At 37.0% G+C, this 25,165-nt stretch overlaps 1 protein-coding gene across 2 annotated transcripts in view; it reads left to right on the top strand.

The window, feature by feature from the left end:
- Nucleotides 1–22,113, top strand: part of GALC (galactosylceramidase) — a 40,105-nt gene extending 17,992 nt beyond the window's left edge. Inside the window, exons 7-17 of one of the 2 annotated variants that reach the window (XM_035539296.2) lie at nt 2,506–2,636; nt 6,377–6,532; nt 8,644–8,768; nt 10,585–10,712; nt 11,132–11,221; nt 12,195–12,284; nt 13,417–13,561; nt 14,044–14,224; nt 16,986–17,149; nt 17,634–17,710; nt 19,574–22,113. In XM_035539296.2, the coding sequence (XP_035395189.1) occupies nt 2,506–2,636; nt 6,377–6,532; nt 8,644–8,768; nt 10,585–10,712; nt 11,132–11,221; nt 12,195–12,284; nt 13,417–13,561; nt 14,044–14,224; nt 16,986–17,149; nt 17,634–17,710; nt 19,574–19,717 (1,431 nt within the window). In that variant the 3' untranslated portion in view covers nt 19,718–22,113. The remainder of the gene's footprint in view (nt 1–2,505; nt 2,637–6,376; nt 6,533–8,643; nt 8,769–10,584; nt 10,713–11,131; nt 11,222–12,194; nt 12,285–13,416; nt 13,562–14,043; nt 14,225–16,985; nt 17,150–17,633; nt 17,711–19,573) is intronic. The other variant, XM_035539297.2, reaches the window with a different exon arrangement.
- Nucleotides 22,114–25,165: the final 3,052 nt, after the last annotated feature.

The raw sequence follows: 25,165 nt of genomic DNA, 5'->3' as shown, positions 1-25,165 counted from the left end.
TTCCTCTCTCTTAGTGTCTGGCATTTAAAAAAAATAAGTAAATAATCATGGTAGGCCTTACAAGGAATGAGGAGGGGTGACAGGAGTTATTTTGTAAAGACTTTGGCTTTTATGTAAGGGATGGTTGTTTTGTTGATTTTTACAGTTAATGTAGTCACAGCTTTAGGGGAATTGTTAATCTTACCATCAAGGAAGGCTTTTTCAGTCCAATAGGAAGAACAAGTTCAGTTCACTGTCATTTGCTTTCTCCGAGGTAGAAGACATTCTCTGTAAGAGAGATAAATTAACTTGTCCAAGAGTATGCGAAGCTGATAGAAGAATAAATATTAATTGTAGAAAATGCTGTCTTTGGGATTTTTGTGATTTTTGGACCATGCTGCTTTTGCCATCTGTTTTAAATGGGATTTTTGTTTTACATAGTTCAAAGCACAAGTTGGAAACTTCATTTCTTCATTTTGGTTTTATGTAACTGATCCCAAGACATAATCGGGACATAAATTGTCTCAATTTCATACTGTAGATTTTACTTGTAAAAGAACCTTTTTTTTTGTGGTATTACTGGGGATGTTATTTGTAATTAGATAGAATGCCTCCCTGTGTGAAGCAGGTGCAGTTAGCTCATAGCACTGAGGCTTCCTAGTTGAGTTTGAATATCTTCACAACCCATTTGGGAAACTTATTCTACGTTTTTGACTTTGCTCCTGTTCTTTTACCTTTAATCTCTTTTCCCCCTTACGTTTTAGTTTTTATACCTAGTTGAATTTTCCAGTCTTCCATCAGTTGCCAGCCTGTACTGTTGCAGGGGATTATTCTGTCTCAGGTGCAGGACTTTTTGTTTGCATTTGTTGAGCTTGACAAGGTTCCCATCAGCCTGTTTTTTTTCTCCCAGTCTGTTTAGATTCTCGTAAATAGCAGCCCTTCTTTTCAACATATAGCCTGTGAACTTCCTGATTTTTTTTTTGTTGTTGTTATAAAGTTATCAAACAGTATTGGCCCTGTATTAGCCTGTGGGGACGTCATGAGTAATCATTACCTGGTTGGACTGCCCAGCTTGGTGGGAGACCTTGCTAAAGGCAAGCCATAATGACATCCACTGATTTTACCTTGGCCACACAGGTAGTCGTATTGTCACAGAAAGCAGTCGGGTTTATCAGGTATCATTTGCCCTTGGTAAATCGTGCTGCTGTTCCCAGTCATCTTCTTGTCTTTCATGTGCTTGGAAATGGCTTCCAGGGTGATCCTCTCTAACATTCCCAGGGAGGAGAGTTCGACAGGCCAGTAGTTCCTCAGATCCTCCTTCTTGAAGCCAGGATTCCAACTGCCTTTCTTTAGTTATCAGGAACGCACCCTAATTACAAAATGCTTTAGTCTTGATATGTATGTTAAGTCTGTGAACCAAATATTGCCTTATTCTAATACAAGATATAACAGGAAAATACAATGCAAATAAAACATTAACATTGAGTTCAGACAGGTTTCTTAAGAACCTTAAGGGGCAGGAAATCTTGATGTTTCAGACTGAAGATAAGTTAGTTCACTTTCTCATCTATAGAAAATAATCTTGCAGCACTGTTTCTTGTAGGTAGAACTAGAAGGTAGAATTGTTAGAGACGCTTCTGTATGTGTTTCTACAATATATCAAGTTTGAGAGCTGTCAGGCATTCGATGTTACTTGAATTGCAAGCACAACAAATGCTGGTTAGGGGCCTTCCAGATTTCAAGAAACTACGTTGTTAACCTTGGTCTTATGTGAGATTTTAGACTTCTTTCAGTAATTTTCAAGGCCCTAAAATGTGTCTTGGGAAGTATACGTTGGTTGCAATTATAAAGCTTGAAATAAAATGCAGTTGAGAAATACGGTGTGTGTGTCTGGGGTTTTTCTCGTTTCTTCTGTTGGTTGTGTTTAGGAAGAGCTGATCTCACTTGTGTGTTGCTTCACCGTTAAACTGAAACAGTGGATTAGAAGGGAGGAAAGGCAGAATCAACTCCTTTTAATTAAACGTTTGCTTGGCTTTTGCAAAGCTTTGACAGTTAACATTCAGCTGTCCTTGCCCTGCTGTACGTGGCTCTCGTAGCCTAACCCTCTGCATTGTAACATTGAAGTGGCTGCTCTGCAAGTAGAGTATCTTGCATGAAATTTGCAAGGCTTTGTCTGCCTCTAACTTCATCTGCAGTTTTGTGTGTGTGAGAAAACAAGAACCAAATGTTTTTCACTTTGCCTTTTGTCATGTACTTTGGGGTTTGGCATGGCAGAAGAAGATACGTCCTCCTTTGAAGGCAGTCTGTGCTTGACAATCTGTTTGTTACGTTTTGTTTGGTGTAACAGTTTTTGTCCCAGTTGCAAGAACAAGAATTGAAACACGATATGTTTTTTCTGAAGTGTGTTCAAACGGTGCTGAAGGAGATGCTGCCTTTCCCAAGATAAACTTCTGACAATTTGAAAAACATTTTTTTGTCCCTTCTCTCTGTTCTTTGCTCTCCTATTTTTTTCTTTTTTTTTCCAAGCTGTTGAGGTACACATTGGATAAACATGGACTGCAGCAGGTGAGGATCATAGCCAGCGATAGACTGTGGGAGCCCATTTCCTTTGTCTTGCTGCTTGACTCTGAGCTCCGCGACGTGGTCGATGTCATTGGGTAGGGGGTTCTCTTTTTTCGTTTCTTGGTGGATTTTTCAAAGTTTGTGTTCATATTGCTTCTTTTCGAATGGCATAACCAAAGCTTTACCTCTCTGTATTCTTACCTGCAGTGAAAGGTTTGGTACTGTAATCTTTCTTACTAACCCACATCATGTCAGATGAGCTGTTGTCCTGGTCACAGTTTAAATGCTTTAATTGAATCAGGAGTCTCCTATCATGTGCAAGACTCCAATTGGCTGTGGCTGTGCATTTGATGACTTGAAGGGGTTTTGGAAAACCCTTTTTTCCTGAGAGTTAGTTTGGTTCCTGTATTTGACGTACAAAAAGTGTTTGAACTTTACAACTTTATATACAACCTTGTATTACTGACTTGCATCACTCTGTTGTTAAAGAAGCTGGTGCGAGTCAGAATTGAATTGGTGCTTTGATTATTATAACAAAAAATATATACATCTTCTCAGTTTTCTGTTTCGTTATGATGGGAGCCTTATGTTTGGGAAGTATGAAATCAGCTGACTTGTTTCTCTAGTTCTGGGTTTTGTCACATGATGATAATGTTTTGTGAAGCATTACGCTAAATTTGAAGCTGATTACTGACTTCTGAATACAAATACATGTAAGATTTGCTCATTAACTTCTTTTACAGAAGGTCTAAACTTTAATTATTAGGTTCCATGAACTTGGCTGACCTAGTCACATGCTTCAAATGGGGCTGTTCCTGCTTCAACTTGAGTCTTTCGTTCATGTTTATATATTTGACCTACAGAGGTAGAGGAATGAAGGCTTTCCTTCCAAACACTGATAAGAGTCTGTATTCCAAAAAAACAACCCCTCCTCTCATTCTGAACAATAAAAAATATCCTAACAATTTCTTGCAGGTGAGGTCTTGGATTGTGTGTGGGTCAATAAACAAAAGCAATTATCAACTCACTCTGACCAGATACGAACGCACTGTAGTTACCATGATTGCAACATAGCATGATTCCTTTCTGCTTTTTTTTGGCAGATCCAGTATGCACTCAGTGTTAATTCCAGAAGCTCTGTTATTTTTGTGCTATTTCAGTAAGCTGTAGTTGCTTAACTCTGTGTTAGAAATACAAGTTTTAGAGTCCTTACCCTGATGCAGTCTTAACAGGGAGTTGAAATAGACTCTTTTGTGTGAAGGATAATCAATTGGCTCCTGGGCATTCTGTGGTGCACATACCAACGCAGGATTTTTCAAAAATATTGTTGGGGTTCTTTTTAATTTGAAATTACAAAAAATATTTATTACCCAGGATTTGACGTGACTATACAAAAAAACTAATTTTGGCTTTGTAGCTTGATTTGTGATCTCTGAGGTCTCACATCAGAGAAGCTGGAGGGAAAATTAGTTAAAGCTACTGCTTTTGTTATTTTGCACTATTTGCATCCAGACTTCATCTTAAAGATACTGCAATGGCTAGAAATGAGGGAGAGCCCTGAAGAGACACTGTAAAGCCATTAATAATGTTCACCCACACAAGAATGACCCAGGTCACCAAAGCCCTTTATAATGTGATATTTCCTAACAGCTTTTCAGAGCTATTACAGCTGCATTAATTTTACCAGTGAAATGAAATAGAATGAATTAAACAAGCATTACTCATACAGATTTAAATTACATTGCAACTCTTGGGAAAAATGTTTTTCAAAGATGGGCTTGCAAATTCCGTGCTTATTCATAGTACTTTTGATGTGTTACTTGTTTGTAGAACAATGTAAACAGCTTAGTTCAATTTTGTATGTTGTACTGTTAGAGACCAAGCTATTCTGACTCTCCATGTTGAAAAAGATTCCCCCTTTTCCTGCTGTTAATGAAAAAGATTCCCCCTTTTCCTGCTGTTAATGGAAAGAAAACAAAGATTTTACAGTGTGTCAGCGAGTTCGAGAACAGCTTTCATTTTTTACCTAATACAAATTCAGAATGCTATTAGGTGACAACTCAGTCTTTTTGATTAGAATCATTAGTGTTCTTAACTAGATCTGTTTTAAATAGGCATTTGGGTAAACATAAGTGTCACAGAAAACCAAGCCTTTTAAAGAAGTTGGTCAAAACTAATTATGTACAAGTTAACAACCCCGGAGTGACGTCACAACATCTTGTTTTTCCACAATAGAATGTATGATGTGTGCGCTAGTGCAAATTCAAACTGTCCCCCTGTTGCTTCCAGGCCTACATTCAGAATAAGAATGAAAAGCAGGAATAAAAGTGATGTTAGCTGACAAATTGTATTTTTTCTAGAGATGCTGAGAACTAGATTTTGAGGTTTTTGTAGCTAGTGCTTTTTTGCAAAGCTCTGTTGCAGTGATGGTGTTATATAGTCTTTTTTTTTTAGGTTTAATTTTTACAACCTTGTACAGATATATAAGAAAGACAGTGGAAAAAACCTGCTATTTCTAACCTGACTTTTTTTCTTCCCTCCTCTCTCCTCTCCTTTGGTATATTGCTATGTGCAGGAAAATGGAGCTCTACTTTGTTCCTGTGTAATTTTATGTAAAGCTCTTAACCCCACCCCCCCACCCCTCCCCCAAATTTGGGTAAAATACGTTTTTTTTTATTGACTGTCTAATAAAAAGTTCTTCAGGACATGGAGTGTAGGAATACAAATCTTCTCATTTTCTGCCTTGTTTTTGCAAGCTACATGTTTTACACCATTAGGAAAAAACTTCTTGGTACTAAGGTAATATTTGTGTTTCCAAGCTAAAGGGAAAATGTTTGCTAATCTGTACAAGGATGTAGTTAAAATCTTGACTATCTGTTATATTATCATTAGTGAAGCAAGGTATGAAAGACTACAACAATGGGAAAAGGCCAACTGTCCAATAGGGAGAAAATAGTTAAAACCAACAATCAATATAGAAAAATTATTTCTTTTGTCCCTGACTCACAAATTGATAAATTTGTCAAGTTTCAGCCTAGTAGTAAAGGAAATCTTTATGCTTTCCTTTCCAGTGCTGATGGTTCATTTTAACGTATGCATTTAGTGTGTTCAATGTGTGCCCTAACTGAGGGGAATGATCATGATTTCTGCAAGTTTTTATTTCAGCCAGGCTAATTTGCCATAGTGAATTGATTCGATTGAATATGATCAGTAGTCTTTATTTGGGAGGAAGTATATGTACTCAAGTAAGAAAGGCTTCGCAAAGAAAACTAGCTTTCATCATATTTCAGTTATTTTTGGTTTATGCCTCTTGAGCTCTTATAGTCCACCCAAAATGCCTGTTTGAAAGCTAAATTTGTTGAAAAGAATGAGCTAAGTTCATGTTCAGGTGCATTAAGACATTAATGCCATGAAGTTTTTAGAATAATGCCTAGTACTGTATGTTGCTGTTGACTTAGTTATTTAAAGTTTTGTCTAACGTAGTACAAAGTAGCATGTATTTCTCTTAGCATAATACAATTACTCATACAAGTTATCAAGCTTAATTTCAGGATAAAGCTTTGCTTCAGCTAGCTGCAGACATTACACAATGTATTTTAAGTTAGGCTTACTTATGAAGGTAATGTTTTAATCTTGTACTGATGCAAATACGTAAGATATGATGTATTACAGACCTCTCTTGTTCCAGGTTTTTTATTCCATTAATATTATTCCAATGAAAGTTTGTTTTTTGATTTAAATTTGGAAGAGGGGAATTATTGCTACTGTTTGTACTTCCAGGCTTTGATTTTTCTTTTTGTGAGAAGTGTTCTTTCTTTTTTAAAATACTGTGTAGGGCTCACTATCCTGGAACAAAAACAGTGCCAAATGCCTTATTAACGCAGAAGAAACTGTGGTCTTCAGAAGATTATAGTACTTTCAACGATGAAGTAGGTGCAGGCTGTTGGGCTCGGATCCTAAACCAAAACTATGTGAATGGAAACATGACCTCGTAAGTGTAGTACACTGTTGCTTGCTTTTGGAACTTCATATGTAAGAATTGTCTAAAGTACCATATAACATATCCATCTGCTATGTTAAGGGATTAGGTAAACTGAAACTTTCTCCTCTGTCAGTCCCAGTTCAAATATACTAAGGTGTGAAGTTTACTGTCTTAACCTCTCTCTGGGGTAAAGTCCCACAAATTTTAATGCATTCTTAGTCATTACAGTTCCACATGTATCCATTGGTTTATGCAGTGGAGTTCGTCTGTCTTTGAGATGCTGGTGATACTTTTTAAAAACAGAATGTTCTTAAGAACTTACAACCTGAAAAACACAGGAGGAAAATAACATAATAAAGCTAATCTAGCTGCATGTTTCTTAGGGTCTTTATCAGGTTGTTTGTCTTCATTTAAAAGTAGTAGAAAAGTATTTTATTACCTATTTTTTTTCCATACAGCTGCTTTCTGAGAATCCATTCTAAAATTTACTGTAGTCTTTTGATATTTCTTTCTGTAGTCTGTACACCTTCATGCCAAACTGAAATCTGGAAGAAAATTTTTGTTCTACTTAGTGGGTAATTATGTAAGTCAGTTTTAGAACAGAATGGGAAATATATTTTGTTTTCAGTGAAGCAACTACTAACATTAAAAAAAAAAAGTCTGATTAAAGAAAATGGAGGCATCAGGGTCTAAGCAAAATCATTTCAAAACTTTTAGCTTTTATGTAACTTATTTTTGGATTAATAAAGAGAAATGTTTTTGTCTGAAATGCTTGAAATGGAGCACAGCGGAAAGCACTTGCATACTTCTAAAGGGAAACTTATTGAGTTGACTGTCTTCTGTGAATCTTGTTTCCCTCTGAGAGTTGAAAATTTCTACCACATAACTATTTCCTCTGTGAATTCCTGACTAGTCAATTGTCTCTCGACTCTCATGCTCTTCAGTATTTCATTTAGGGATAAGTCTTTTCCTGTTGTGTTTTCTTCTTTTTCCAAGCTCTTTGAAATTATATAAGCCCCATTTGTTTTGAAATGTAGCAGTCAGAAATTATTCAGAAATTATAGTACAGTTCCAAATCCATATAATCAATATTGCAATTATCTTGGCTTTTATATTGAAAATCAAGTCTCCCTGATGAAGGGAGGCTAATCTTTCTGTTACTCATTTCCTTTGAGCTTGAGTTCCCTACATTCCTGTTGCCTTGTGCTGCATCTAGGCAAAATTTTACCGTGAGGAAGCTGAGTTTACATCTGGAGTTGTTTATTTTATGAGTGTGTTTTTGGAGCACTTCAGAATCTCTCCTGAAATGCATATATCATGTGATAAATCTAAGGCAGTGAGTTTAGAATATGAGCTCTATGCCCTCATTTATATAAAAGCAAAATCACACACCAGCTTTTGTTTTCTCTGAAACTCCTTTATTAAACTTTATTTTGCATGCCTATGGCTGCATAGATCTTAAGGTCATAGCAACAGATACTCACTGATACTCAAAAATCAGAAGACATGAGAAAATTAACCTAGTCAATGTCCTGACAATTTCTTAAATCCTGGGCGATGGCTGGTTAGAGTTATCTGTCCTTTATTTATGTGGATAAAAGGAGGATTATACTTATCAGGGCTTAAACAAACAAACCCAAAACCGTCAAAACACCACCACCACAAACAACAACCAGACAACCAAAAAAGCTAATAAAAATTGTAAACTCTGACAACTTCAGTTTTTATTTTGAATTTTCTCTCAGCTGATGTGGTTAGCAAGTATGAATGGAGTCTCAGGTGCACATTTCTTTTAATGTGCATCTTTTCATGGTGATAGAGCTAGGAAACGTATCGGTGGTTTAGCATGAAGTTTTCAACTCTGGAAGATTTGTTTTATTTTTCTTTCCTGTGGGGTGGTTGTTGTTGTAGTAGTGTTTTGTTTTTTTTTTTCGCTCCCCCTCTCCTTTTGCTGTAAAGATATATATATATTTTTTTTTTGCCTGGGAAACTTTTTATTTTTTTTGGGCTGAGATGGGAAGTTTTTTGAATGTGTCCTGGAGAAAAAGAAGAATAAATTCTTGTACTAATTTAATCTAATACAATCCATATGAGTAAACAAAACAAACCTATTTTTCCAGAACCATTGCTTGGAATTTAGTGGCTAGCTATTATGAAGACTTGCCCTTTGGTCGATGTGGATTAATGACAGCACAAGAGCCATGGAGTGGCCATTACAAAGTAGAAGCGCCTATCTGGATTACAGGTAAAAGGCTTGTGTAACTGTATTGTCTGAGGCCTTTATTTGTTTAGTCTTTTTTCTATGTACTTTTTTTCACCAAATTAAACTAACTTTGTGGAAAGTCTTATGAATACCTTAAAGGAAAAAAAAAGGCTTCTTTCAATAGAAAGCAGAGATCTTAATAGCAAGGGAAATCTTAATGTTTGACCTTTAGATCATGCAGAAATGTATAAGCTACTGCCTCTTATTGCTATTAAAGTTGTTTGATCTGAAATACTTGTAAGGGTTAGTGTGCCTGTAGAGATTAGTGTACTTCCCTATTCTTTTTCACTCTTGTTTTTTCATCCTTAAGTAGACATTTATTACCTTTCAATTTGAGGAAATAGAACAAAGAACTTTAGTACTCTTGTACTGCCTGAGTTTCTTGGTCTGTTAAACTCAGTGTTTCCTTGTGCATTAGAAAAAGGGGAATGCTTTTATGCTTTATCTTATGAAAACATGATTCACTGGTTACTCTGTAGTCCTTCTGTAATCTTTTGCTGCCTTTGCCACAGTTCCACAAAGCTAGTGGCATATACAATTCTGTAAAGAAGGATCAAGACAAATGCCTTAACTTTTATTCTTTTGCTAATTACTAGTATATGTAAAAATGTTAGAAAAAATGGCTATACTGTCATATGAACAGTTCAGAACAACTGCACAGCTGTTCCTGTTTCCATGTTGTCTGGATTTTCGTGATCTAGGTCATATATGTCTTTGGTACTGTCTTGCATGCTGAAAACTCTACCTATGTAGTTATTCCTCAAGGAGATGCCCTTCTGTACTTTATCTGGCTTAACTGTTTCCTGGTTTATTTTTTATAGAAGTGGGGGAAAATCTGAACTGTGGTGAATATTCATATTACATGTACGATTGATTTATTTAGTGACATGTAGTGGGTGTTGGTTGATGAGAAGCTCAACATGACCCAGTAAGGTGCACTTGCAGCCCTGAAAACCAGCCGTATCCTGGGCTGCATCAAAAGCAGCATGGCCAGCAGGGCGAGGGAAGTGATTCTCCCCCTCTGCTCTGCTCTCGTGAGACCCTACCTGGAGTGCTGCGTTCAGCTCTGGGGCTCCCAGCACAGGAAGGATGTGGAAGTATTAAAATGAGCCCAGAGGAGGGCCACAGAGATGATCAAGGGGCTGGAGCACCTCTCCTGTGAAGACAGGCTGAGAGAGTTGGGGTTGTCCAGCCTGGAGAAGAGAAGGCTCTGGGGAGACCTTACATAACGGGAGAGTTGAGGAGGGGCTTTTTGTCTGGGATTGTAGTGATAGGGCAAGGGGTAATGGTTTTAAACTAAGAAAGGGTAGATTTAGATTAGATATTAGGAAGAAATTCTTTATTCTGAGGGTGATGAGGCACCAGAACAGGTTGCCCAGAGAAGTGGATACCCTATTCCTGGAAGCAATCAAGGCCAGGTTGGATGGGGCTTTGGGCAACCTGGTCTAGTGGGAGGCGTCCCTGCCCATGACAGGAGGTTGGAATTAGATGATCTTTAAGGTCCCTTCCAACCCAAACCATTCTATGATAAGTTTGGTTTTTTCTCCTTCTTGTTAAAGTAATTGCTAACATCTTGTTTTAACTGCTTTATCTGTCACAGAGCTGATGTTTTTAATTGTGTTTTAGTACAATTTCTTAATTTTCTTGTATAGGTAGAATTTCTTTTTGAAATTCCATTACTTCCTTCCCCAAATCACCTTTTTCTTGTGCAAGAAATTTAATTCAGACTAGAAATGGATGTTATATTTTTATTAAGACTTAATTGTTTTCTTCTGATTTTTGATCTGTTTTGTCTTAGCGCACACAACACAATTTACTCAACCAGGCTGGTCATACTTGCAAGTTGACGGACACTTGGAAGGAGGTGGCAGTTTTGTAGCTCTGACAGATGGCCTAGGAAACCTCACCATCATAATTGAAACTATGGTAATGTACATCAGCAATTCCAACAAAGTAGGATAGATAAAAGGAACATTTTCTTACAAAGAGCCTGTTCTGATTTACGTAGTTTAATATCTGTGAATATGCTCTATGATACTTTTATAGCCTTGTTAGACTGCTACAAATCCTTTTTTCTATCTAAACTTTGTATATAATTTTTATATCACAAATTAGCCTTAATTTCATGATACACCGTGGGAGGAAATTAAATCCACGTGTTTTTCTTAAAGCAGTATTCCCAATAAAATTAAGTTTGTGTACTAACAATCATCATCAAGTTAATGAAATAACACAGGACCAATTTGCAACTATTTGTTTTTTTCATTTAAACTTATCCTGTGTTTCATGAATATTGGGATGTGATGAATTCCAGTAATGTATATTCCTTTTCTTTTTTTCTTCAGACTCATAATCACTCTCAATGTATCAGGCCTCCACTGCCTCATTTCAATGTGTCACCTCAGAGAGCAACTTTCTACCTCAGAGGGTCTTTTGTAAGTAGACATTGAATGAATACATTTGATTACTCTTGCAAGGGGGGTGACCTTTTTTTTGGGGGGAGGGTCCAGGATTTTATTGGGGGGGGGTTCCAAGTTTTGGGGCAAGTCCCTGGTTTCGGGTGAGCTTCCCGGTTCCGGTGGCAGGTTCCTTCTTTTGGGGGACGACTCCTTGTTTGGGGGGGGGGGTCCCCCTATTATTTTTTTGGGGGGGGGGGGGGGGTCCCTCAGTCAGCGGTGAAGACGCGGGCGGCGATGTCGTCCAGCAGCCAGTCGATGCCCGCCAGCAGCCTGTGCCCCCCCACGGCGCTGCAGCCCTGCACCCGCCAGTGGTGGCTGCCCATGGCGTCCAGCTCCAGCGCCTGGGGACAGGGGGACGCGGGGGGGGGACATATTTTTTTGGGGGGGGAAAGCTATCCAGAGACAAATGCACACAAGATAATATAGTAGGGTAGCAAGAGATCAAAATTCTGTACTTCCAGTACTATAGGCTGTTATATACCTGCCAAAGTTTTAAACATTCTACTTCTGCTTTCACCATAAGACATAATATCATAACTGAACTTGTAGAGTTACTATCCTCCTGGTCTAATAATATGTATATTGAAGAAAAAATTCCCTGGAGCAGATACACAGTTGGATTTTACCTTGGGATTTATGTCAAGGCTGAGTGCTTTAACCTTCTGATGTAGGTTACCTGGCTAGCATGGTCATGATATCATGACCTTTCTAGTTGTCAGTAGTTCCTTTCCAGGAAAATAACTGCAGCTGACTGTATAATGTAGGTTTATTGACATATAATCTACAAAAATATAAAGTATGTTATGGCTAGCAGAATAGAGTGGTGACTGCTAATGAGATCAACAGCTCTAAAATAACAGAAGTTATACACCAATAAAGGACTGATATTTCTTGAGGTCAATATTAGAATTGTGTTTTTTTTTTAATTTTGTGTTACATTTCATTGTAGTATTTGGTGAAAACCCTTCAAGTGTGGTATTCAAGGCTTGATTTTGAATCTGCAAACTCTATTTTATTCAAGCAACTCCATCCTTTAGATGTAAGTTGATTAGTTTTATTAATCTTTTGTATTATTATTTTTAAGAAATGGAAGTGCAAAAAAGATGCTTTTCTTTGTTTTGCAATGTAGGATTACGAAGTAAAAAGTAGAATCACATAAGGCAATCTAAGGTAACTTGTACTTGGCTCTTCAGAGAGAAGCTTGATGGTATTCCGCGTGTGTTCATAAAGATAATTGCTGAGTAGGCTGGTGATACAGTTTGTTTTGTAGGGCTGAAACATTACTGCTTTCTAGTAGATATATACTTTGAAAGTAATGAAATTAAGTGATCCCATTGTGATAGTGATGCATGTGGATGTCCTTTTTCCATTTTCGGGTCTACCTTACTGAATTTTCAGCCTGTGCTTTTGAAATGCAATAAAATGTCAGTATAGTATACCCAAGCATTATTTGTTAAACCTAACTTTATTCATGCTCATATGCTGGGCGTTAGCATTATTCCAGATTAGCACTGGAGTTCCTGCTGCGGAAGGATTTGCAAGGTGATAGTTGTAGTATTTCTCTGGCCCAAAGGTGGTAACATTCTAATTTTCTGGCCTCTCCGCCCACATTCATTGTCAAACCTTTGGAATATGTGTGTTCACTGGGTGCATTTAGAAGAAATGTTTTTGAGAAAAGAGCCTCTGTTGGGATAACTTTTTGTACTACTCAAAGCAGTAAGAATGTGATTATATGGGACGTTCATCACAAACTTACTTAAAAAAAAAAAGTACTTCCTCAAACTGTTTAATGTTAAAGTAACTTTTCTCAAAAACAAAGAGCGCTATGCCTAATACGACTGAAGTACTACCCACGACAGGATATTCCCAGCAGTCTCTCTGTAACTTCTGGTGTTTTTCCCTGTTGCTGAAACTTCTTGCCTTTGCCTGAACTGTATAATTAAGCTCTGTTTGACTATAGCTTTACTAGCTGTATAAAAACTTACCTTGGTGTAATGAAGAGATTGGGGGAAGTAGTTTTCAAAAGTAATTTGGAGACATTAAACACTGAGGCAAGAAGATGAGATTTTTGCCTCAAATCAGTCTTTAGAGAATGTCCTTTAACTCAGAAACTTGGGTATTTTGTTATTTAGTTGTTTGATTTTTGCAGCTTGAGCTTTCTTTAATTCCAGGTCTGGAGGGGAAGCTTTTCTATAGACCTAGATGTGGATGAAGTCTACACTTTAACCACACTCAAGACAGGGCGGAAATGTAGTTGCCCAGAGCCTCCCCCACCTCAGCCCTTTCCTTCAAATTACAAAGATGACTTCAATATTCGTAAGTCAGAATTCTCTGTTGAAATCTTAATTTACACACAGGTACAGTCTCAATGTAGAAAGGCTGTAACTGTGGTATTTGAGTCCTCTGGTCTGGGAGGTACAAAGTAATCTGAATGTGTTTTATTTTTGCTTATTTATTCCAGTTTCTCTGTTAACTTACAGGTGTATACCTCACTTGTAAGGAAATGTATTTAATTCTAGCTCTTAATTGGGTGGCTGCTACAGTTCTTTGATGCAAAAGATACAGCTCAAATATAGTGAACTAGTTTTTGTGAAGGAAGATGGAAGGTAATTTACTTTGTTCATGTGATTATGAAAACTGGCCTGCTTCCAACTACGAAAACTTCAGTTTTGGAGTCTGTACTTTGATAGAGTAAGAAGTCTGGAGAATATCTTCAGAGGAAATTTCTGAAAGCAAGAGTGAGTAGACAGAAGAAAAATAACGTTTTGGTTTTGATATGCGTTTTATTCTCTGAACAGGTAATCCAACTTTCAGCGAAGCTCCAAATTTTGCAGATCAGACAGGTGTATTTGAGTACTTCATAAATGGTTCTGACCCAGGAGATCATGTTTTCACACTCCGACAGGTGGTAGTTCAGCGACCCATCACTTGGGTTTCTGATGCAGACCAGACCATCAGTATCATAGGAAATTTTCGTTGGTATGTAAACAATATTTTTGGTGACATTTGGGGGAAATGTCATCCTTACCAGTGTGGGTTATGATTAATTGATCTATTTCAAACTTAATTTCTCTTGCACAGCAAGTCTGTGCATTCAGACTGTCTGTAGATGTGTAAAAATGATGATTGACAGAGACTTCCTTAAGTCACTGAGCCCTTCTTGGGTCTCTTGCCAATGCTAATAGTTCAGGTCAACTGTATCTTTGTGTAAATGAATCCTGAAAACATCCAAGGATGGTTATTCCACCTCATCTCTAAGTAACATGGCCCAGTGCTGGAGAAAAATTGGAGAAAATTCTTCCTAAACTCATGCTGGACATACTTGTTCAAGCTGTTTTTTGAGAAAAACGGACATGGGGTGGCTCACTGGGAAGACCAAGTCAAAATATCAGTATCACACAAGCAGAATGCTAATTTTCAAGTGAGCACTAGTTTTTGTATGCTTTTCAAATGGGACAAAAAATTAATTCAGTGTAAATTACTTGTACTGTGCTGCTTGATTGTTAGTGATTTGATCAATCTCATATCAGTGAGATAGTTCAGGAGTTAGTGCAGTTTTAATTGTTGCAGACTGCCACCTTCTGAGCAGTTCCTAGAATTGTGTGGATTTGATTCACCTTCTGCTTAAAACAGTTTTGTTTCTGGGTAGGTGCAACTGAGATTTACCAGTCTCGTAAGAGTATGATTATGATTACAGTTCTTTCTAGGAGCTATGATGATGGTAATTTGTAATGAAGCAGCATATTTTAGCATAATGTTAATTAAAATTAAAAAGTATTTGGGAAAGAGACTGTTAGATAATCAGCTTAGTACTAGTAACTAATGATAAACTTAATGCTTAAGGTTTTTTTGTTTAATTTGGAAGAGCCTAGCTTAATTTTTTTTGTTTTTTAAAATAGCCATTCTGTCTGTTCTTTCACTGTGATCAGATCAGTGTTCAACCAAATGCTTTTTCAGAACATAGATCAAACTTACTTCTGGCTGTGACAAGTGATCGAATCACTTTGCTCTGAAGCCTGAAAACATACTACTGTCTTGTGGCTGGAGATTTTTCTTTTACCTTCTGCAGCCGTCTGTTAAGTAAAGCCTTGTATTCCCGCTATAATCATCTTCCCCTCATAGAGTAGGTCATATTCAGTGATTCCTGTAACTGGTAAATAGAATGTAAGCTTAAATTACTGTACTGAAATCTTAGGAAACTTCCTATTTTTTCATTTTGGTTCCACTTCTTTGAGTTCTTATCTTGTTTTCAAAACAAAGCTTGCTTTTTGAATACTTACCTGGTTATTGAAGTTTTACACACCTGTAGTGTTTCATAATAAGTCTTCAATTTCAGGCCCTTTGATTTGTTTGCTTCATCCCCAGTTTAAGCCTGGGTAGATGATTTCAACCATTATTGCATGCTATAGAAATATTGAACTAATCTTGTACTGAATTTTTCTATGGGATGATGTTTGACTTCAGTCATCAATAGCAGTTTATTATGATTAAAGTTGAGGATTCTTTAGTTAGTTTTAGTTTGGATTTTAATCTTGTGCTTGTGAAAGTTCTGCATTTGTACTCCTAAATTTGAGTTTTGCTTTTGTTATATTGAGCCTAGCTCTATCCTATAAATATTACTTCTATTTAACTCTCACCGATTCCAATATTATAATTTCTTGAGCAGGATGTGGGAGTCTTTTGTTTAGTACATAGGGAGGCAAGAAAGAAGTCTCACATAGTTTGTGTAATGAATGTCTATCCAAGAACCTGATACTTTTAATAACATTATATTAGAATGAAATACGAGATTTTTCTTTTATGTAAGAGCTGGGAAGAAGACTTCCTGAAATAGGTATTCTTAGTGATTTCTCTGTCAGCTGAGCTGAGGACATTGAGGGTTTTTCCACATTTTGTAAATAACTGAATAACTGGAATCTTCCTAAATATGTGACCTTGTAGCTGTATCTATATTCACAACAGTTTATTGCAAGTCGATTCAGATACGGGATGTAGAAATGTAATTTGCTGAACGTTCATCAATAAATGTAATTTTTTATTTTTAAGAGGCTAGTGCTGCAACTTGGGTAAATTTTCTAGGTGCTATTTGATTGTTCTGGTATTCCTTTGCTTGATAGTAGACTTTTTTTCTCCTTTGCAGCTGTCATTACATGTAAAACCGGATGCTTTACAGTTGAGATGAAGTATTGCCTCAGAAAAAAAATCAAGTAATTTCAACCTAGCTGAACTTTTTGTTTAAAAAAAAAAAAAATTGTTCTGCATTTTGAGCAGGAGGTCTGGGTTTCCTAAGACTTGACCTATATGTTAAAAATCTTAGAGAAATGAAGATAAAATTCTAACAGGATGTGGTAGTTTTGCCTTGAAACTTGGGTTTGATTGTTATCTAAAAGCAACTTCTATTTTTGTAAGCCTGAAAGCTTTTCTGTGGACAACGCAAACCTTTTGTGTAACAGATTTTAACTTGTTGGCAATACACTTAGGTTTGTTGTTGGTCTATTAGAAGAAATATTCATCCGAAGAAAATTTGTGAACTCACAGGTGGAAACAACCAGTCCTGACAAGTCATCAGTGAAGATGAATCTGTGTCTGTCACACCCATAGGTCCCAATTAGGATGCCTAAACCTTTTCTCAAAAAGGTTGCTGTACCATGTAGGGAGTACTCTATCTACTGCCTGCTCAAAAAAAAAAAAAAAACCAACAACTTTTTTGCTCATTAAAAAAATTTAACTGGTCTTACAGGGTGAACCTGACAGTCACTTGTGACATCTACATAGAAAAGCAAGATGATGGGGGTGTGTTTATTGCTGGAAGAGTTGACAATGGTGGAATATATGTTCGTCGTACCAAAGGAGTTTTCTTCTGGGTTTATGCAGATGGCACCTACAGAGTCACTGGTGACTTAGGTAAGCAGCCATTTAGTAAAAGTGGATGCTGATTTTTTTCTGGTCTCATCCATGTGTCAATCATGCCTGATTTCTGCTTAGTTTAAATTTTGGCCTAGAACTCAACAATGTGATGTGGTATCTCAAATCCTCTGAATTTATAAAATTCTAATATATAAACAAGAAGATCTGTAGAACAAATAGAGCAATAACTACTCTCATACTTCGTCAACCTGTATTTTGAATAAAGGGAGTCTATTTCAGGCCAAATAGTACTGGAGGTTTCAGTAGAGAAAAGGTCTTGTCAAAATGAGGGAATGCACAGACAGTACAGAGTCTAGGTTATATATTAAGCCCTCCATGCTGCAATTGAAACTGGTAGATTGTTGGTCCTGAACATCTCTGAAAATGAGATTATTTTCCTTTTTGCTAGTTTAGTATTTATCTGTCAGCCTTGGCAAAAGGGTGAAATAGCACTTCGTTAACCTTGAGCATGTTTTTACAGCTGGAGAAGAAGTATTAATGAAGGGGCTTTCTGGTGTCCGGGCCAATGCGTGGCACACACTTACACTCAACATCCAGGTAAGGACATGGGCTAAAAAGCTAGAAAATCAGCTATGAAAACTCCAATCCTAAATGGTTTAGACAAAACTGTGCTATTCTGCTGAGAGACTGTTTGCATTAGATTACCTATATAAAGCAACAATAATATATCTTTTTGTTACTTTAAACCAATGTTAAAATACCATACCTCGTTCTGCTGCCTGTATTTTTAGAGAGGTCTTGAGAAACTGGAGAGGGTATAGAAGAGAATCAGAATCATGAGTTGAAAGCTGGTGATAGGATGGCTAGAGAGGCAAATATTTTGCTTAATCTAATGAAAGGATCATGACCTGACTTCCTGTTCCAAAGACTCTCAGTGAACTACTAAACTAGTCTGTTTTATGAATCTGATTCCCATCAATTCTCTTTGAGTGCCAAGTCCTCATATGTGGTGCCTCCTAAGGACTTGGAACTGGGGAACTTGGTTGAGCGGCTATTCTTCTTTCCTGTACTGAGGAAGCATGGGTATTATGTTGCAGTAAAAATGGTCTGCAGTTGATTAGAAGCCTGTCTAAAGTACATTGTTTTGTTTTGTGTGTGTGTTTTTACCTTTTTGATCATAGTTACTTGGTGAGAAAATTGGTATCAAACTTTATTTAAAATATACCTGTGCAATTAGCTGGAATTGACATTGGTGCAAGTAACTCAAAGGCTCTAAGCTCCTCTGCTGAGTGCCTAATTCCCTTGCCTAACATAACCTTCACATCTGCATGTGGCCTGAAATAATGAGGAAGCATAAATCCTAGTTGAGGATATCTTGTACAGAAACAAACTGTCTTTGAAATTCTGTGTTAAGTCTTTCTCTCATGCTAAAATGTCAGTGAGTGTTAGCAGCTTTTTTTTCTCCTTTCATTCTTTTGTACTGGGAGACAAAGGGATGCTCTTATCTGAGACATTCGTTGAAATAGAAGTAATTTAGTTTTGTTTTTGTACACCCACATTTATGACAGTGACTGCTATTTGTAAAATGGACTAAGATGCTTACTAACCTGAATGTGGTACTAAAGATGAGCGTAAATAATTTAAAGCACAAAACAATGATGTTTGTTAATCTTAAAATTATGATGCTACAGACTTCGATCTGCACTGTTAAAATATTTTGTGCTAAATACGCCTTTGCAATAACAGAATTGTAGAGGCTTCATACTGATAGTGTGAGAGCTCTCACATTGCTTTTTAGAAAGTATTCTTTGGTTTTACCTGTGTCTGTAATTGTCCTTCAGATTAAGAAATACAGGTAAAATAGAATGCTTTTTTTTTTCTAACTACAAGTTAGTGGAGAATATTGGCAAGTTAAAATTTAACTTTTCCTGAAACTGTTCTTAATTTTAATGGTAACATACTTGAAAGTTCTCTAGTTCCCTCCTCTCAACTTATTGACTAAAATGCATCATTCCTTTCTTTTGACTTTTTGCCTAATTGTACAGAGTCAATGCCAGGTATATTATATCCACAAAAGAACTGCTTTGTAGTTCTGGGTAGATCTAGCTTTGCTAAACCCCTCAAAACAGCTGGCTGTTTTGAGGGTGTGACACTGACACATGAAGAAAACCAGTGTACCTTTGAGATTCTGCGGTGAGTTTGCAAGCTGCGAGTTGGGGAAAGATGAACCTTCTGTATATGAACTCTAAAGGCATTAGATGTGTTTCACAGAGCTGATAGGCTTTGTGTGGTTCTGTGTGATTATTTAGAAGTACCTCTGCATGGAAAATGTGTGAAATGGAGTTGAAAGTTCACTTGACGCCTTTCAGGCTCGTCTCATCTCCCTTACAGGTTGTCTCAGTGTCAATACGTTTGATTGCTGGATTTTACAAAGCCAACTTTCTTTCCATTTTTTGACAGGGCGCTTCTGCCTCAGGGCTGTTAAATGGTTATCCACTCTGGGAGAATGTCACCATTTCTAAACCAAGTAACGGATGGGCTGCTATTGGAACTCGCTCATTTGAGTTTGCTCAGTTTGACAACTTTCATGTTGAAGCTAGCTGAGGTGGCTTTTGCATTTGGAGAATGCAGTTCTCATCTTTCTTTGATGAAGAGACAGCTCAAACTTTGGGGACAACACTGTGATTATCTGATGGAAAAGAACCTGAATCCTCATCCTATTATTTGTTAAAGGTTTACTTGACTAGTTATAAACATGACTAACTTTATCCCCTGGTTGTTATGGGATTTTTGTTCTTAGATTTCTGGGGGTGAACTTTAGTTCAAGGTAACAATGAAAACAATTTTGTGGATTTAAATCCTTTGAATAACAAGATCTTAACTTTCCAGCTCATTTTAAGATAACTTTGGAAGTTCATATAAGATAAAGGCCTTTCAAGCTGCATTTTTAACACTAACATGATTGTGTCCATTCCTTTCACTCTCGAAGAATTAAATGCCAGTGGCCCCATACTGTTGTAGGTTTATCATTTTCAGATTTCATTTAGATGAAGAATGTAATTTTTCTATGCTAAGAAAAAAGATGTTTTGCCTGTGTTTCTGCTACAGTCTGAGGCTAGACATTACAATAAATACTCCAAATGTATTTTATTACTTCTTCCAACTTAGAGTGCCAGCCTTGAAATATATCGTGTTTTCAGTGGAGGGGAAATGTGCCTTACAAACTGAACAGGCAATGCAGGATATGCCTTATTTCTCAACTACCTCCTTTTTCCAATGAAAGGATTGAAATGGATTAAAAGATACTGTAATTTCCAGTTCATTATTGAAAGCTTTGTGTTTTTGTTTGCCTGGCGCAAAGAATAAAAATCCAGAGTCCTGGATGCTGGCATTCCGTGTCAGGTCATATATGGAAAAATGTCTTTTTGTTCCTAGAAGGTTTGACATCCATCTCTCTTTTGTGATGATCTAAAGCTTAGAGCAGAAAATAATTGAAGTATAACAATATGTTATGGAGTTGATAATATTATTCTAGCACAGAGGAAGTATGGATACTATCAGGTACTTGCATAAAAGGAAACGGGGAAAAAAAGTCCATGCCCTTAAGTCTTTGCAACCTGTTCATAAGGTAAGTGACAGCAGGTGGATGCAGACAGAATTGCGTAGTGTGTCAGACAGTGGTATTGACATGAGTGTCTGTTTTTAAACTTCTAGGCATCAGGGAGTAAGATTCTGAAGGATCAGAAATTCAGTCTGAAAGGAGGGACTCTTTTTCTGATGTTTCACTTTTTTTTCCAAGTTACTGTGCTACAAAAAAAAAAAAATCAAAATCATTGTCACTGTAGTGAGCTAGTGAATTGAATTTTCATCAACTGGCTTGTGAAGTTTTCTGTTCATCATTTAGAATGAAAATCTCTGTTGCCATAACAAAACATGTCTCCTGTGTCTGTGCTTTTCACATTCACATCTTACTTAATTGGCAATCAAGTACTTCTGCAAACATGATAGGACACTAATATCTGTATGAGGCCATCTGTAGCAGGCAGTATCTTTGAGAATCTTCGAGATTCTTTGAGAAACAGATTTGCAGTATACTTCAATTTACGCTGAATGTTATTTGGATCTGCTTTATTTTGAAGGCTGATTCCAGTAAGCATTGACTTCAGTCTTCAAAGCTGTCACCTAATATAGGGTTAATGCAGAGGGTCTCGAAATTTCATCTCTAGTAAGTGGAGATGAGAATTTTTATTTTTGTAAGAATTATACTGATACCATTATCAATTGGTTATGAATCATTCATACATGCAGATTTCATACGTGCAAGTAACCTTGAACAATGGTCTAAAGCACTGAACTTTAAAATCCTTGTAGAAGGCTTCCAGATATTAACTGTTTCTTTAACTGGGTTAAAAAAATAAAAGGCAGTTTTCTACTTCTGTTTCATTCTGGTGGTTGAAGTGTGGATGCAAATCTGTTCATTATTTGCTTGATTTAAGAGGGGATGTCACTGGGAACTCTAGATGTGAAGGAATCTAACTTTAGGTCCTCATATTCAAATAATAATGAATACAGGAGAAAAAGTTACCGGAATAAACTTGTTTTAGTTGTGTGGACTGCAAGCAATGTTTGTATAAGATTAGCAATGATGAAGTTATTCCAAAAGAGTTGTCCTTTTTTTAGTACCTTTTAATGCACTAATGTAATAAACTACTGTTGTTATATTGTGTACTAAACACAGTGTATTTTATCACTGGAAATGTTGATTATTTTTTCTAATCTTAATTTATTAATGTTAGAGGATTAAACTGTTATGAACAGAGTAAGTGATTTAATGGTGATATAATGTTATTCATCTGTACGTCTGTAATTCTTCACCCTTCAGCAGGCTGTAATATGCTTGGTAATAACAAGCTGTCAGGTCTTTCATTGAGGGGTAGATTTATGTTGTTGATTATAAATACTAATCATTCCAAATGGACAAATAAAGCACTTAAAAACCCTTTATTTGTGCAGAATGCTTCTGTAAATGGGTCTTGGTATCCTCCAGTAAGAAAGCGGACAGGTTTTTTCTTTGTAATTCCTGGTAAAGATGCTTGGCATTAGCTTAATTCGGTTGGAACAGTTTTTCTGATACTGAATAGCCAAACAGTCCTCATTAACAAATAACCTCAAAATCCATATACATCAGGACTTACGGTGCTCAATATACACTTTTTCTTATGTCTGTTTTGTGGGTTTTTCTGTTCATTTTTTTTATTTAGTTGAGGGAATTAAAATGTATTTAAGGGCGATTCATGCAAAACTGCTGAGTACTAAGGCATTGTGAACTTTAGCTGAAAGTCTCTTTATAGGTATAGAAGTAGACAGTGCTGTGCAGGTATATTTTAAAGTTTAAATGAGGCTTCTTTACCTTGAGTTTTCTTTTTAATTTAGCTTCAATTTCTGCTCTGTGCTTTCCCCACCCCTCCACTCCCTTTAACTTAAGGGTTCAACTTTAAAAGGGGAGGACAATTCCATTGAGCTAGTCATGTTTTCCAGGCACTCATGCCAGTAGATATGAATTGCTCTGGAAATACTGTCTTCCAATAGCTAGTGTTAGTAACAAGTGTGCAATCTCTCCTGTAGGAAAACCTAATTGCAGGCTACAACAACAACAACCTAATTGCAGTTACACAACACTGCATCAAAATTGATTCTGTCTTACTTTCTGCCATGCAGCTTTGAGGTTACCTGCTATGAACAACGTTTGTGGGATTTTCTGCAAAACAGGGCTTCTTTGCTTTAAAATTATGGGGAAACTCTAGGCTACTGATGAAGATTTGTTTTGCAGCATCGTTCTGTTTTCACTTGTATCAACAGTAAATTTCTCATTCAAAACATGGAGTGGTAGGGAAAATAAACAACCAAACTTGTTATACAAATTAATCCGATATTAATTTTTTTCAGATGTCCTGGACATCTTGTTTTCTGTCCTTTTTGCTCCTCCTTTACCCTCCTACAGCCCTATTTGGCAATATGCAAGCCACTGCAATCACTCTTCTAAAATCTCTCTTGCTTCTGAGAAGACTCATTTAAAAAAAAAAATAGGTTGCACATGCTTACTGGGAGTAGATCTGAAGCTGACAGCGTCAATTTCATAAAATCATTTAGGTTGGAAAAGACCTCTGAGATAAAGTCCCGTTGTTAATCCTGCACTGCCAAGTCTACCACTAAGCCATGTCCCTAAGCACCACATCTACATGTCTTTTGAATACTTCCAGGGATGGTGACTCAGCCACTTCCCTAGGCATGCTCTTCTAATGCTTCACAACCCTTTCAGGAAGAAATTTTTCCTAATATCCAACCTAAACTTCTGCTGGTGCAACTTGAGGCCATTTCCTCTTGTTCTGTTGCATGGGAGAAGAGACAGACTCCCACCCCACTACACCCTCCTTTGAGGCCAAATTAAAAAAATAAATAAATTAATCTGCATAATCTGCAGTTGGTGGATGATGGGGAAACTTCCTGATATGCATTAAAAAAAAAAAAAAGGGCACAAAAAAGAAGGTAACTACGACTGATTTAGCATATGTTGCAGCAGTGTTTCCGAACTTTTACCACATGCCGAAATGCTTCTATGTGGTTTTCATAGTGACTAAGACAAACAACAGTAAAGATGACTTCTTATCTTCAAGGAACTATATTTGGATGAGGTTAGAAACGGGTAAAGAACCTGAACACCAAGTTTGGCAGGGGACGAAGTAACTTTGTAATTAGTGCATTAAACCTGTCCTCTACTTCTTTTTTACACCACAGGCTAAACTTAGACATATCTCTGTGAAGTGCTGACAAAAGTAACCTACAAAAGCATTACAGTGGTGAAATTTAGTTTTTTTAAACACCTTGGTATTCAGTGTAACTAGCTGAGTGTTAAAACTTCACTTAAGATCAGGAAAAGTCATTTTTGTTTTTTTGTGCTCATGGATGCATCTCAAGCTGCAGAACTGTACCACAGGATGTCTTGGTGCAACACAAACTCCAGGGCTTGCAAGAGAAAATACAAACCCAGTACACCAGACTAACGTGGTGCAGCCTTAGTCTGGGAACCTTTGGACTAAGACGGAGAAATTACCACCAAAATGATTATTTTGAAGAAACCAAACTCTGCACGTGTTCCTAAATTGCATGAGGAAAAGCAAAGAAAAGTCCAGGTTTAGTTTGACTTTCTTTGTTCAGTTCCTGCTGGGAAGTACAGTTAGCTTCCTTGCTGCTTCTCATTTAAAAAAAAAAAAAAAAAAAAAAAAACACAAAAAAAGAAACAAAAAAAAACACACACACACAAAAGTTAAATACCTATAGAAACTCAAATACTTTATTGCTGCTAAAAAAGAAAAATGCAAATCTTGTTAGATACTAATACTGCTACCATTTTCTAAGAACACTAGGTCTTACAACTTCATGTCTTTTTTTTTTTTTTTTGTGTTAAGAGCTCTTACTTTATGGCCAGAAAAGGTTAAATGAAGTAAAAATTGGCAACAGGTTATGCTGATGAAATGGGCGTCTGTAATTGTGAATCCTGGATGGATTCAGAAGGTCTATTCCTCCTTCAGGATGCAGAAGGTCTATTTTCTCTGTTAGCATAACAGCAGAGCTGTAAGAAAGGCGTAAGTGTTTTGCTTTTACTGCAGTGTTCCTTCCAAGGTGTTGGGAGGCTTCATGTGCGTCAACTGTTCTGAGATCTCTCAGGAGCAGCTATATAGCCTCATAGCTTAGTTATACAGAGTTACTTGAGTCATTTGAAAGAGTATGCAACAATGACAAACAGCAAATCCTATTAAGGATGTCCATATTCTCTTCTAATGTGATTGCTCTTGTAGTGGGAGCAATAAATGGTAGTGTTCACTGCAAGAGATCAGGCAGGTTTTGTGCTGAGCTGAGGTGCACAATAATGTCTCCGCACAGAGATCTATAAAGCTGCGTTGGGTTGCACAATGTCTTTGGCATAAGCTTCCTATTTCCTATTTGGTCCAAGATTGCTACTTAATGGTTCCACTTTAGGTTTTTCTTGCTGCT

The sequence above is a fragment of the Cygnus atratus genome, chromosome 5 (genome assembly GCF_013377495.2).
Source record: "Cygnus atratus isolate AKBS03 ecotype Queensland, Australia chromosome 5, CAtr_DNAZoo_HiC_assembly, whole genome shotgun sequence".
Taxonomy (NCBI): domain Eukaryota; kingdom Metazoa; phylum Chordata; class Aves; order Anseriformes; family Anatidae; genus Cygnus; species Cygnus atratus.
Note: the sequence above shows the minus strand (reverse complement) of the source record. Positions and strands in the feature narration are given on the sequence as shown.